This window comes from Aristolochia californica, unplaced genomic scaffold (assembly GCF_029961685.1).
Source record: "Aristolochia californica isolate CCGP_79_NKW_82.1479 unplaced genomic scaffold, dmAriCali1.0.hap1 SCAF_9, whole genome shotgun sequence".
NCBI classification, from domain to species: domain Eukaryota; kingdom Viridiplantae; phylum Streptophyta; class Magnoliopsida; order Piperales; family Aristolochiaceae; genus Aristolochia; species Aristolochia californica.
In genome coordinates this window covers 34039356-34054244 of record NW_027182290.1, presented here as the reverse complement: position 1 = coordinate 34054244, position 14889 = coordinate 34039356, and the positions used below count along the sequence as shown (strand labels likewise).

At 39.6% G+C, this 14889-nt stretch overlaps 2 protein-coding genes across 2 annotated transcripts; both read right to left on the bottom strand.

The window, feature by feature from the left end:
• Positions 1-2837: 2837 nt before the first annotated feature.
• Positions 2838-4714, bottom strand: LOC137940987 (aspartyl protease family protein At5g10770-like). The gene is made up of 2 exons (XM_068786155.1): positions 4517-4714; positions 2838-4315 (listed from the first exon to the last, which is right to left on the bottom strand). The coding sequence occupies exons 1-2, from the start codon at positions 4674-4676 to the stop codon at positions 3075-3077; spliced, it is 1401 nt and encodes a 466-aa protein (XP_068642256.1). The 5' UTR covers positions 4677-4714; the 3' UTR covers positions 2838-3074.
• A 1544-nt stretch (positions 4715-6258) lies between these two features.
• Positions 6259-14383, bottom strand: LOC137941654 (vacuolar-sorting protein BRO1-like). The gene is made up of 8 exons (XM_068787157.1): positions 13564-14383; positions 11503-12453; positions 11285-11374; positions 9905-9973; positions 8660-8800; positions 8257-8305; positions 7106-7209; positions 6259-7015 (listed from the first exon to the last, which is right to left on the bottom strand). The coding sequence occupies exons 1-8, from the start codon at positions 14233-14235 to the stop codon at positions 6506-6508; spliced, it is 2586 nt and encodes an 861-aa protein (XP_068643258.1). The 5' UTR covers positions 14236-14383; the 3' UTR covers positions 6259-6505.
• Positions 14384-14889: the final 506 nt, after the last annotated feature.

Below are 14889 nucleotides of genomic sequence, written 5' to 3'. Positions count from 1 at the left end.
TTACGATGAGGACGACTATTGGTTTTGTTCATTGAGAAGGGCAAATTATATTATCTAGAGAGTGTGACCTGTAGCAAAAATAAGTTACACTACATGCTACATCATCACCTCTACAATGGCACTATTGATTAGGCTATCCTTCTCCAGCCCAAACCAATTCAATTGTTTCCATATCTCCTTCTAGTATTTCTTTTTAGTGTGATTCTTATCATTTGGGCAAGCATCGTCAGACCATTTAAGTCAGTCTAAGAGTAGTCGAGTGTTTGATATTGATCACTCAGATGTGTGGGACCCCGTCTAGTTACTAGTACTTTTGGTTATAAGTATTTCATTTTATTTATTAATGACTTTAGTAAATGTACTTGGATTTATCTCTTATGGGAGAAATATGATGATTTTTATGTATTCCAAAATCTTTATGTTAAAATAAAGAATCAGTTGGATGTCTCTATTTGTGTGCTTCGTGTGCTTCATACTAACAATGGCTTGGAATTCATTAATCATACATTTGATTTATTATGCGATAGGATTATCCATTGGCCATCATATATGTTTACACCACAACAGAATGAAGTTGGTGAGTATAAAAATTGCCATTTGTTAGAGGTAGCTCGTATAATGCTCTTACATATGAGTGTACCTAAATTTTATTGGGGAGATCTAGATCTTACTGTATAGTTTTCATTAACAAAGTGCTTTCATCTGTTTTTTATGGTAAATACCAATTCAGGTATTAATTTCATCTACAGAGTTGTTTTCACTTTCTCCACAAGTTTTTGGCTTAGTCTATTTTGCTCGCGTTTTTTGTTCTACTAGAGAAAAGTTATGACCATGAGCAATTAAGTGTATTTTCCTTGGGTATTCACATACGCAAAAAGAATACAAATGATTTTGTCTGTCAACTAAGACATTTGTATTCACATAACATTTTTTGAAGATACTCCACTTTTTTTACCTCGTACTTGGTTGAGTATGTTCCCCATACATTGGTTCCCATAGTGGTTGCTCTTGTTCCTATGGATGATGTTCCGAGTTCCCCTTCTAGTACTACTATTGAGAAACCATTACAAGTATACAAGCGGCATGGGATGACTCCAACACAATATGCTTCTTCTCTCACCAAACTATGAACCTCCTTCATTTTGTGATCCTGAGGTAAGTGGTCTTTACCTTCCTATTGCTCTTTGGAAAGGTGTTCCCAATGAAATCGATATCATCTATCAAATTTTGTCTTTTGATTCTTTGACTAATAAATACAAAAAAATTGCTTTGTCACTTTCTTCTAGCACTATTCCTTCTTTTGTGTAAGATACTCTTTTATCTTCTCTTTGGAAGCAATCTATGGATGTTGATATGGAAGCAGTATTGGACAGAGGTACCTAGCAATTATGTGAGTTATCCCTTGGTGCTACAGTTGTTGGGTGTCGATGGGTTTACATAGCGAAATATAAGGCAGATGGTAGTGTTAAACATTACAAAGCTCAACTCGTAGCCAAGGTATACACACAAATGTATAATATTAATGTCTTTGAGACTTTTTTTCCTGTTGCTAGATTATCATCTATCGGAATTTTGATCTTTATAAGGGTTAATGAATGGCTGAAAATATGTCAAGTGGACATTAAGACTGTTTCCTTGTATGACAATCTCAATGAGGAAGTGTATATGGAGCAATCTCCTAGGTATATTACTCAAGAGGAGATTAACAAGGTGTACAAACTCAAAAAAGCTATATATGGTCTCAAACAAAGCCCTCAAGGTGGTTTTAGAAGTTCAACCAAGTTGTCGTGTCTTTAGGATTTTACAAAAGCCATAATGACCACTCTTTGTTTGTTTTGAAGAGATTTTCTGGTATTGTAGTGTTGTTTGTCGATGTTGATGATATCATTGTATCTGGTAGTGATGTTGTTGGTATGGAGGTAAACTTGAAGCTTCTGCCAGAGACCCATTTAACCAGCCGTGACTACAACTCAGTGGAATTTATACTCAAGTCATGACTGGAAAGATTTGGTATTAAGCAAGAGTATGAGTTTGTTTAGTATAAATAGTTCAAAGAGATACATTTTATAGAGTGAATTCGAGAGCAAATGTTACTTATGTGACCTCTAGGCACATTGAATGTAGACGCTATTCTTGGGTATTAAGCAAACCATTATAAGGCAATTTTAACAAATCTAAAAACCTAATATTCCACAAGATTCATACTTTTAAATAAAATTCCAACGTGGGCATATCAGCTTGTTGAACTAAGCTAACCAAGCTAACCAAAGTAGAGCATCTTCTTGAACTACATAAAGATTTTTGTTTTTAGTGGCTTTATGAATCCAAGGAGGACCTAGAGAAAATATCATCACTAAAATGTAATTGTCATGGTTGCTTCATGAATCGGATGACCATCCCTACACTATATACAATGTCTAGGTGAGTAGTTGTTAGCACATAAAACTGACTTTCACCTTGTAGTAGGTGAGGCTTGAGTTCATGTATACTTCTTCTCAATGGATGCCTCATGTATTTGCATTTATACAGGGGCATGTTGTCCACTAGAGGGGCTAGCTAGTGGCTGTCAATTAGTGCTTTGGTTGAGTACTCGGGGCAAATCTATTGCCTTGTTTCTTTCTACCCCAAATGTCTGTCTCAAAAGTGTTAGGCTTATCAGGAAATGGAAAAAAAAAGCTTCTCATTCTGCTCCCTCACAGTCCAAAGCTAAGTACTCGTCCTCTTTGAATGTAACATCTCTATTACTGAACTTATACCCTTTGATTTGATTACTGCAACCCAAGATTTCATAAGATTCGTATTCCCACTTTAAAAGAAGTTCTAAGAAATGGCAATAATTTCCAGAGCCTCGGATTTTAACAGTTTATAATTAGTTAAAATAGAGAGTAAGTAGTGAAAATGGCCTTAGATCATATGAGAGGAAACAAGGATAATTATAGAAATTGATTCATTTTATTGGGCAGGTGGAGAAATCAAGATGTTTTCCACTAGCTACTTTTTCTTTTCAAGCGTGGGTGAGGTCCTTGCGTTGTATGAACTCCCCCGTGATTTCTACGGTAAATGGTCGTTTTGCTTCAGCTGCATTTGCCGGCGGCGAATCCGATCCTCCCACTGGCTACGTCATGAACCACCTCGTAAGTCCTCTGCTGCCTGTTTCCGATGATCGCCAAGTCCTCCTGGTCGCTGTTTGGGGCGAATGCCAAGCATATCTGCGAGGCTTTGACGTAATAAAGGATCCCCGTGATGCTCACATCTATGTCGACACCGTCGCTGAACCGTAATGCAATTGTGGGGATATCCACCGTTTCGTACTGGCTGAAATCGTAACAGGTATCGAAGATTTGGTACGGCTGCACTAGAGTGTAGTTCGACAGCTGACTGCGAAAAGTCGTACGGAGCTCGGAGTAAGCTGCCGGCGGCAGCCGACTTATCAGTGTACCGGAGTCGAGGATTGTGCCTGGAGATGAAAATGTCGAAGCCGGAATGCTGAGCTCTTTTCCGCCGACTAGAATTCCCATCATATTAACGAAGTAGAACGACGGAGCGTCTGAGTTTGTCAGCAACGGGGTGAATTTTGCTTCGGAGCTGGTGCCGGGGCCGAAAGTCAGAAACCCACTGTCGCTCGACGAGGAAGGAAGACAGTAAGAGAAGACTTTGCCGAACTTTTGAGCCGTTTGTGAGACTAGGGAAAGATCTTCTCGACCCAGTCCCAGTAACCCGGCCGCCTCGCCGAAGAGCCCTTTGTTCTTCTGGCCGCACCCGAATCTGAAACGCTGAATTGAGTCGGAGGAAATGGTGAGTGTGTCTTCCGCATAAAATCCTTCTGTCTCAGATCCATCTCCATAGCTGGTGGAGTAATAGCATTGGGAAGAAGAGCAAGATGCAGGTCTTCCGGTGCTGGAAGGCAGCTTAGAGCACTCGAGTGAGTTGCAAGCGATGCTCGCGTAGGAAGTTGACTCGGTCGGATTGAAGTACGGGTCGCGCTGCTTGTAGCAGCCGGTGCCGCCGGCACAGGGCTGGCATTGGACCCAAGTTAGGTCACTACCAGTGTCAAAGGCGACAGTCATTTCCTTCTTCAGGCTGCCCAACTGGACAGTGACGACGTAATTGAGAATGCCAACGGCGACGCCGAGGTTAGCCGGAAGAGTGGTTTTCTCATCCAGGAATGCTCTGGAGGCGTTCGAGTATCGAGACTGGAGTGACTTGACTCGAGCTTGGTCTTGAAGAAGGATTTGGCGGGTCGACACTTTCTTCCTCCCCAGCGGCGAGCACGGTCCGTACCGGTGAGATACTGTCAGGCCTCTCTGCTTAACCCCTGTAAGAAAATCTCAGAGTACCCTCATTATCAGAGAGATTTGTAGTTTGCACATAATATTATGTGGAATTAACCAAAAAATAAACTTTAAACTGCAATTTACGGACTTCCGCTTGTCTAAGGATTCATCTTTTCTCTTCGAAGCAATTCTGAAAAGAAGAAAAGAAGAGAAAAAAGAAACAGTACTGCAAATGAACTAACCTTTGGAAGCAGAGCATGCTGTCGAGGGCCGAAGAGACTGGACATTAGTAACATGAAATCTCTCTGCATAACTGTCAAAGGCTTTCTGAGAGCAATCGCAGAAAAGGAAGAAGACGAAGAGAAGAAGGATAAAGAGATGAGGAGAAGAACAGGAACCCATGGAATCGAAACGATTTACCACCAGTGGACTCAGCTAGTATAAATTATTATCCTTGCTTCGATTATGAGCAAACTGTTTCCTTTATATAGGTTTCCGATTACCGCGTTGAGCGCTAGTAGAGACTTCTCTAGAAAGCGAACTCCTTTGTCGTAACCATGAAAAAGCTGGCTTTCTTTTTCTGCACCAATGGTTGCTCGACTCTCACGGGGTAATCAAGCTGTCCCCGATACATGGCCACCACTCGCCGAGTTGGATGATTGAGGCGGCCGTTGTTTTTTTGTTGGAAGACGAAGGGTCCACGCGGCGGCACCACTCCGGTGAAAACGTTAACAAGGAACGTCGGAATGGTCAATAGAGTGTGTCGTTTTCTTCTACAGACTGCAAGAGGGAAGAAGACAATCAACAACTACAGGACGTAGTTGGGCTCCTCCAGAATTGCCGCGAGTGGCGGAGAGGATGGGTTACAGGATCGCCGATGGTGGGAATCACTTCAAAAAGAAGTGGAAAAACATAAAAAAGCGACTGTGATCTGCAGAAACGTCAATAACGCAGAGAAATGACACCATGGCCACTAACAATCTCCATGCATAAAATAATTCCAGTACAAATACTACGTTAAATTAGATTTTGAAATCGATCTTAAAATACCAAATCAAACTAATCTATGTGATTAAACAACTAAATTTGAATTTTAAGTATCATAAACCTATTAGGATGAGTAGTCATCACCAATCGAAAGAGAGGTTGAGGGAGGGTGAAGGGCACTCTTAGGGTTTGTTTGGAACCCCACGGAAAAATTAAAGCTTATTTTCACTAATTATTTTTAGAATAATAATGGTCAAATTCTTATTTTCTTTTCTACGGGATCCAAACAAACCCTTAGTCTCCTCTACTACATTTGTTAATCGTAATACTTTACAGCAACAGCCAATCTTAGACGCACCCAATTTTAACCACAAAAATCTATGAAAATATTGCGATTCTTCGATACAAAGTTACTTTTAGATTAAAATTGAATTGAATTGAACTGAATTGATATCAATTAAAGCTCATAAATGTAATGAGTTCCTCAGTTTATGTGACTGCGCTACATGCGGGGATTAGATTCATCAACTTAATCATTGATGTTTTAAGAGATGATGATGTCTGATTCAATACTTTAATCAAACTTATTATGAGGTATACTTTCATTGATATTAATGATTTGTGGGACATTGAAACAAATCTTTACTGCTATCAAAACGAGGTAAAACATTAGTTACCTGTGGAAGTGAAGTATCTCGCCCTTACAGAAACCCAAGATGCCTCGGTCGATACATGAGATATCAAGGCAAGACACCCATGACCCATCCCTGTTTTCTTTGTATCTCAAGCAGAGACCATAAATGTGACTATAATTGGATAAATGCATAAGGCCAGTAAAACAGTAAACCGGAGGAAGAGGAATGCCAAAAGTTGGGGTAGATAAGCCAATGCAAGCAATTTAAAAAGATTTACTAGACTTTCAGGCTGCAGAAGAAGGAATCAACCCGGCTTCTATGTTCTGTAACATACAAAGCACGGGTTCTAGAAAAGAATATAACTTCACCTACCTTTTTTATTTATCTGCCAGGGCATGTCTTCTGAAATAACATACAGAAAGAATACAAGATAGCGTCGTCTTCAACAAAATGTGATCATACAGCTACAGATATCAAACAGAAACAGATTGGTATATGCACAAAATCCCGAGAACAAGGCCAAATATCATAGAACCCAATTGCCTATAAAAATAGATAATGATCAAGCAAAAAGACCAGGAATCGACTGGGGAAGTTAAATTTAGTATTCTATTGGTGCTTATAGTATCCACCTTGATGTGGAGGAGGATACGGACCAGGAATGGTGTAAGGAGGTCGTGGGTGGGAGCCTGGTTGCTGTGCATGAGCGTTGTAGTATGGTCCCTGCCATCCAGGGTATGCTTGCTGCCCATACTCCGGGCCCAATGGTTGAGGAGGTTGCTGATAGTGACTACCAGCGGTTGGTGGTACATGATAAGGTGGCTGCGGCTGTGATGATGCATATGAAGGGTGAGGCTGAGAGAACCCAGTGGTTGGCTGCTCTTTAGCTTGATAATAAGGCATCTGAGGCCGAGTGGTGGGATGGGGTGGAGGGGCCTGAGGCTCCGAAGCAGCAGCCCGAGACTGCCCAACACCAGGGTAGTTGTAGGATCCACTTTTTCCATCGGCAAAGCTGAGACCTGCTATCTGTCTCTGCACATCTTCAATCATTTCTCGACATTGAATGTTTCTGGTCATGACAAAGTCACTACACTGCTGCTTCACGGTTGTGATCGCCTCCTGATTAAAAGTCCATAGACTTTTCTTTGAGTTCCATAAAAGCACAATAGGCACAAATGCATTTGCAAGTTATCAGCATACAAATAGTACCTGTAGGGTAACGTAGAACTTGAGTCCCTCGTTAATATTATCCTTGATCTCTTGAAACTTAGCAATGGCAGCAGCAATTTGTTTATAACACTTCTCTCGTGAAGCTGTAATTTCCAGGTAATCAACAGAAGTAAGCTTGAAGCAGATGGTAAAATTGAAAGGTCTAGGCAGCCGAAATAAGAAAAGCAAACAGATTCACACTTGATAAAGGCATCAATTCTAGTGGCACTCATTGGTATGCCACATATTCCAGAAATTACATAGGTGCATGCAGGATTCCTACCAAAAATGGATAGACATATGAAAAGTAATGGAAAATAAACTTTCCATGAAGTAATATGAGAGAAGACTTTAAAGCACAAGAAGAATGCCTATCCTCTCCCGCAACCCTTCCGCCAATGCTTGAACAAACTAAAGCAATTACGTGAAGCCAATACCTGACCAATGCCATAATTTTTCTGAGAAAGGCTTTTCTATGCTAAATGTTTCAAATTCACTGTTGGAGGAGATATTCGCCAGTTGCCAACCAAGCTTGAATATGTTCTTTTACAAAAATGTACAGGTCTGTTGCAGATGATAGGAAGATCTCTGGTTTAAAAAAAATTATTAAATATATGACAGCACATTTTCTGAAACTTCTAAGTTAACTAGGAAATAGTTATGTTCTCTTTAGGTGCACCTGAAACTTCTAATCATTGACGGAGACTCGACTATATTTATAAGCTGGATCAAAGGAAATTTCCCCCCACCACAGCATCTAGGCTACATTTGTGATGAGATTCGTGAGCTTTGTAATGTCATAACCTACTCATGGCAGTACACATCTCGTGCTGCAAAATAATGAATCTTGTGTATTAGTAAAGGAAGGAGATTCTCTTCCATCTTTAGTTGTGGGTTCCTCCTTTTCCCTTAGTACCAAAGGTCCTCTTGAACCTCCTATTTGTATTTTTATCATTTTTACTCCAACAATAAAAGTCAATCAATCATAAAAAAATAAAAAAAGAGCACCTATTATACTTGCAAGGACACACAAAACAACCTCAAATAATAAACAAATGTACAACAAACCAGTAGTAGACAATAGGTAAGACAAGTTTATAGCAGTTCTCAAAAAGGCCGATGGCTACATAAACGGAACACTCTTTGCACACCTCTGTAATCTTCCAGATTGAAAACAGCAGTGAAATGATCATTTTGAGCCTGGAAGTGACAATAACTGAAGCATCAGCCAGATATAATATAAATCCAATATCTCACAGCATGACGGTTAACCATCCTATACATAAATCTAAGATAGCACTATAACATTATTTAAGGGATACAAGAACTACAAGCTTTTCAAATAACAAAGCTTGCAGTATAACATTTTTCAATCTTCCATGTTTTGATGATTAAAATCAATCTAAACAGATTATACATGAATATAGGTAGCTTGCTGGAACTGAACTGTCCGTGCTATTTTGTTAATTCAAATTCAAGTTCATGTCATACTACAAAAGACATAATTATGGCAACATTAGAAAGCCATCAAGGTATTGAACTGAATAAGCTTACCTGAATTTGCAGCAACAACTGCTCCTGAGCATCAATGTTCTGTGCAATTTCTTCACATATACCATCATACTTGGCAATCTCCTTCTTAAAAAGATCCTCATGTGACCCATTTGTTGTCATCAGTTTGGGTAATATATCATCCTATGATTGGGAAATAAACATCATGAATAAAGAAATGTATATACTTCTTGTGGTTAAGCAGACTCAAAATCCAGCTCACTGTCCAATAGCTCCAATGAGCAAATAAAAAGCAAGAAAATCCAAGAACTCTTCAAAGGAAAAGATTTTATGTTTCACCCAAGATCAAGCGGAAATTTAAGTTTACAAACTCCAAAGCAGTTTTTTTTAATAAATATTGATTATACACGTCAGCTACAACCCTATATCCCCAGTGATACTTGAACCCAAGACCTCACATAAGAAACCCTCCATGTAACCATTGATACAAATAAGTGATTTTGAAAAACTAGCAAATTTTTCATCAGAGAGAAAGACCAATTATTGAACTTCTAGTGAAATTTTCAAATGAACAACTTCCATGAAACAAAATCAAGCAATTACAGGGTTAAGGCTGTTTTTGAAATAAAACTGAAATGTCATTGGCTCAGTTGTTCCCATGGAATCATGCACAATCATAACATGTGACCTGTCAAACACATGAATCAGGCATATCCAAGTTTCTGTAGGGAAGGCAAAAACATACGAGCCAGGATAGAACCACTGAACTAGCTACATATAAACAGTAATCTAATAATATCCATGTTTGTCATCAATGCCAGAAAAAAATGTCTTGACATGTAAAGCTCGAGATCTTTACTTCTGAAAATTTCCTTGGGATCAGGGTATGAACTAAAAAGACTCTCTCTCGAAGATTTATTCAAGAAAATCCAATAAAAGATCCTCAAAAGCCACCAAGGAAGAAGCAACTTTTGTGTTGCTTTTTCCATGAAAGAAAGAGAATGTCCAATCTAGATAACTGTATCCAAACTTAATTCCTTTAATTGACAATGTTTTCTATTAGATAAATGAAGAATTTTAAAGAGAGATGAAGCCAATCTATGACTCTCATAAAAACATAAAGAATGTAAATTCATTTGTGAAAAAAATATGCATAAGCAGTCATGACAATGTACTAACTAGAAACTAAAAGCAAATTCATAACACTTTGCAGATAGAAGATAGATACACCTCCACAAGAGAGCAAGTAATGCATGAAATTTAGCCCCATAAGCTATCGTTGCTCACCTTTCTTTTCATCTCTTTAAGCATGTCTTCAAGACCTGCACGCTGTGCACCTAGACTTTCCAATTGCCTCTGCACATATGAGCCTGTGTTAGGAATTGGTAGCTTTATACTACAGACTGCATCTGAGAATCAGCAAACAAAACCGCCTTTTTACAAATTTTATGAGATTGTGCACAATTTGACTGCATTAAGTCACGCTCAGATGTTGCAGCATTCAAAAAGACAGAATATACAAAAACCAGCAACATGATTTACAGCTAAGTTGACAATAAGCTCACCTAGCACGTAATCAGTCAAGCATGAACAATAGTGAAAGAAATATAAACAAGAAAGTAACGAACTACGTGCTACTAGAGCTAATCCAGTGCAAACTGGTCTTAATAGCTAATTGGTCACAGTAAATATGCTCTAAACCGAATATTTCTTTCATAATCATATTACCTGACTAACATAGAAATCTTAAACAATGGTTATAGAGAAACTAGTAAACAATTTTTTTTTTTGAACTTGTGATAAACAAATAATTTTGGATGACTCAAAATTTTCCTATCACATGGCAGAAGGACAGAATCAGATTATCCAATTTCATCATTAGAAATTAACCACTTGCATATGTTATCACATATTTCAAGTTTAAATTTCAGATATGATGAATTGTTTGGATTTTTGAATAAGAAAAACTTGCTGACATAACCACATATTCTAATTCAAAATTTTGACAGTATGGGCTGTTTGGAACTTCAGGTTTTGGATGTTTTTGATATTGTGGAAAAACCAGTGAAGGCTGATCAGTGACAAAGTGAAGAGACCATACTCTATGGTGGGGTGTGTGTGTGTGTGTGTTGGGGGGGGGGAAGAGAATTCAGTTCAAGATAGATTGCTCTTATCATTGATACGATTTTTCCAACAGTCAACAGCTTATTGAAATCGACATGTAAGCCCCTTACACAGGATAGGCTGGTTTGCTTGAGGAGAATTTTTTCTATGATCAGCCCCTAATCATGTTGTGCATGAACAGGCTCCAAAAGATCCAGTAGATTCTGGCCTGTAGCCACACATTTCATCAATGAAAAGTATTGGAAATAGCAGTCATATAAAATATCTTAGACTGAATAGCATCAATTCTATAAGTCTCTAAAATGGAATGGGACCTCTCAAAATTTAAAATTTTAAGCTTGTCTATATTATGTTGAAGTATGACTGTAAACAAATCCGCCAAATTTATCATGCATTACACCCCTATAATGATGGTTGGACACTTCTTGAAAGTTCACAGGAAAACATGGTTCAGTCACAACTACTAGAAATGGTAAATGATAGAAACTGTTGGATACAACAGAAATTAGTAAAGTCTCTAGAGCTTATGTTGAAGATATTTACCAGGCTTAGTTTCAGTGCTCCCACAATTGCATCTTCATTACCATCCAAAGACATAATTGGTCTTGCAAGACTTGGAAGGGCGGATTCTATCTGTCATTGTAGAAAAAGCATTTATAATCAACACCAGCAATAAGTCTTCCAAAGATTCAAAAGAAGACCTTTTACATATTGAATGAACATTAATGTAAATAAATAAAAAAGTAACATAAATAACATACAGGCCTCCGGTCAAGGATTGACATGAGTGCTGAGTGCTCTTTTACAGCATGTTCAATCCGTGCATCACTATCTGTCGCTTGTTTCAGGTTTCCAGCAAATCGGTTCAATCTATCCTGCAAATTCTTTGTCAGAATGCTGGACTGAGGTCTTGTCCATCGTGTACCAAACTGACTTCTGAATTGAGCATCCTCTCTAGCCTCTTTTTGCAAAAGCTCTTCGGTCTGGACTAAAAGCTCCTGGTTCACTCTTCTTAGATCCTTAAGCTGCTGCAGTTCAGCCTCCAAACCAACAGGTCCACCAACAGTCTGCACTGCCTCCACATCTTCCTTAAGATCCATTGGTAGAGTGATGTTACCTTCCAATGCCAGAATTGAATCTGGTAGGTCCATTTCTTTGAGCCTCACTCTGGTTATCTCACTCCCTTGTTGTAATTTTTCTGCTTGTGTACGAATTATTTCGTCCACCATCTCAGTGTATCTTGAGAGAGCCTTTGCACTACCATCAGGAACAAGAGTTAAAAACATCTTTTCTTTGCTTGCATCCAGTATCTCATTCAAAGGGGTAGATTTGACCAATGAAGCAGTTGGCAGAGGGGGCAAGGAATTAGCTGCTGGGACCCTCATGAGATAAACCCTATCATTCTCCTTTTCGGCCCTCTCCAAGTTGCGAGTTAGCTTAGCTTCCAACCTGGAGACAGCTTCAAGAAGTGGAGCTGCAACTCCTTTGGCTGTTTTTTTTGCATCAGCTAGAGTGCTGATCCCACTCTTTAACCTTGCAATTTCTTCAGCAATCTCATCTTTGTTGTGCAAATCCAAACCATATCTGTATGAAGCTTCAGAAAAGAACTGTGCTGCCTTTAATTGTACATGAGAAATCCAGGTACGGTCAAAATGCTGATTTAGTGGTGGTATGCTTAGGGCTGCATATGCCTCCTCATAAAAGAGGCCTACCTGTCATTACATTTAAAGAGTCAACACTTCGGCTGCACGGATGTCAGTATATAATAAAAAGCATAGAGATCAGAACATGATCAACATGCAGCAAGAATGGTCAGGAATCAAAAAGCACAGTGACCATAAATATTTTAAGAAAAATGGTAAACTGAGCAAAAGTGCCGATAATAAATCTTCTGAATAAGTAGATTATTAAGAAACATATGCAACTTGAACAGGATGCACAAAAGTTATTCTGGTTGATGCTTATAGCTTAAGCCACTCAAGCTAAGGAAGATAACTCAACACAAGGATTATCTGGGTCCTTAAGTGATATGCTTCGGAAAGAACTGCATCATCATTTAGTTAAGCAAAATAGGGAAGTTAGATCATATGTATAAGCAACTCTTTTCCCACATAATATCAATGATCAAAACCCAAGAGTTTCACAAAGCTCATCAGTTCAAATTGTTGAGAATTCAGTTTCACAAAATTTTAAGGAAGCAAATATTACAAAGCTAGTCACTTTGAACTGTGAGAGGTTCAATTTCAGGAAATCAGAAGGAAACAAATCTCTATGATGACAATTTTCCTATGGAGAGGGGGAGAGGTGGAGAGAGGCCACTTTCCATGTCTATCAGAGAAAAATGAACTTTTTCCATCCTAAAAACTTTCTTATGAGCAGTCCACAACTTTCTTCTTAATAACACGTCAAGCAGAAGTGGTCAACCAACTAATCTTTTTCTTTTTTGAATTGCCCGACTGGTTCATGAAACCACTAGAGTGTCAGAGAAAATAGGCAAGATAGATGCTTTTATCCACGATATCAATGACCTCACAGACATGGAGACAAATTAGAATTTGCCAAAAGGCCATTGAGTTAAAATAAAACCGCAAGTTCAAATGGACTTAGCATCTCTAACAAATCCAATTCCCAAAGCCAGAACCCCCTGAATTGGACAAGTGCCAACAAACACAATTTGATGATAAGCAGTCCAGCAGGGAAACGTAAAGTAACCCTCGCCATTGTGCTACTAATTTAAATTTCAACCCTATTTTTCACTTCGAAAAATGAACCTAAATTAAATTTTCAGAAACGACTATTGTTCCTCAAACTAGACGACTGACCTGCCTGGCGACTTTGGAGCAGAGACCCGGTGGCTTCCCATCTGCAATAACCTTCTCATAGAAGCACTCTTGGGCCTGGGCACACATGAGACGCTCAAGCATCGCAGCGGACTCCGATGAAATATCAACGGTCGCTTGACCTGTCACAGCTACCTTGCCCGCCTCTTGGTCCCGCAAAAAGGCAAAAGCCCCCGCAGCAAGTTGGAAAGAATTGCAAGCCTGCTTCAGACCCGTGGGCGATGCCCTGTCAGACGAAAGCGCAATCTGACTATAAACGGCACCCAAATTGAACAGCACAGCCGCTTTCTCCAAGTGAATGTTCTGGAGCGATGCTTTCTTGTTCTGCTTGAAGGCATCGTGCCAGACAAAGGTGATAGCATTCACGTGGTCCGCTTCGGGGGAGATGGGGAAGCGGGATTCCATGAGGCAAAGCGCCCGAAAATACTTCTGGAGGAGGTCCCTTCGGGCATCGAGTGAATCGGCCGGCTTCTCAAGGCTGGCTCGCATATCGCGGACGGCCTGGAGATCGTCCTCGAGGTTCTGAGCCTCCCGCTCCGAGTAATGATAGACGATGAATTGCCGGAGCGCCCGGTACAAATCGACCGTCGATCCGGTCTTCTTCTCCTGGATCGCCAGCATCACGTTCACCACTGGGGACGTGGGAGCGGCCATCGCCGGACGAATTGACTAAGGACTGAAAGATGAAAGAGGATTAACGGCAGCTACCAGTCTCGCTTGATCGAGGGATTGATCGATTGAGGGAAAATTCCGCTTCCGCTTCCGCTTCCGCTCCGCAAGAGCCACAATCGAGGAAGGAGTGAGAAACCAGACCCGCTTGCGATGAATCCAGTTTCTTCAACGTTAAGGAGAGTTGGACCGTGGCAGTCTAAATCACTATTTTCAGAAAACGATAAACGATAAATAAATTCTCGTAACATACCATTTGGTATTTTTATGGTGAAATTATTTTATATTCGATTATTCCATATTTTACCAGTTATAACCTAAGGTCTAATGCATTACTATCAACATCGTCGAAATGGAAAATAAGAAATTAGGAATATTAAAAAAACCAAAAAAAGGAAAATAAAAATCCTGTCATTAAATTTCCATAACCACCTAATTAAATATTTCGCTTGGATGCGTATAATCGTTGAAACATAGGGCGACGTCCCGACTGAGCGCACTCCCCTCTCTATGTTTGCACGGTGCGCACGTACGCAGCGAATCCCATCACAATTACGTCGGCACCTGATTACCGTTTTTCGCTTTTTAAAATTTTGCGCCACCGATACAAACATAAAAGTCCCGTTAAAGAGCAAGGAA

Coding starts and splice junctions, on each gene's coding strand:
- LOC137940987 (XM_068786155.1), bottom strand. CDS start 4,676: ATGGGTTCCTGTTCTTCTCCTCATCTCTTTATCCTTCTTCTCTTCGTC. Junction 4,316..4,516: donor AGCATGCTCTGCTTCCAAAG/GTTAGTTCATTT, acceptor ATTTTCTTACAG/GGGTTAAGCAGAGAGGCCTG.
- LOC137941654 (XM_068787157.1), bottom strand. CDS start 14,235: ATGGCCGCTCCCACGTCCCCAGTGGTGAACGTGATGCTGGCGATCCAG. Junction 11,375..11,502: donor CAATCCTTGACCGGAGGCCT/GTATGTTATTTA, acceptor CTACAATGACAG/ATAGAATCCGCCCTTCCAAG. Junction 7,210..8,256: donor CAATCTGGAAGATTACAGAG/GTGTGCAAAGAG, acceptor TGGAAATTACAG/CTTCACGAGAGAAGTGTTAT.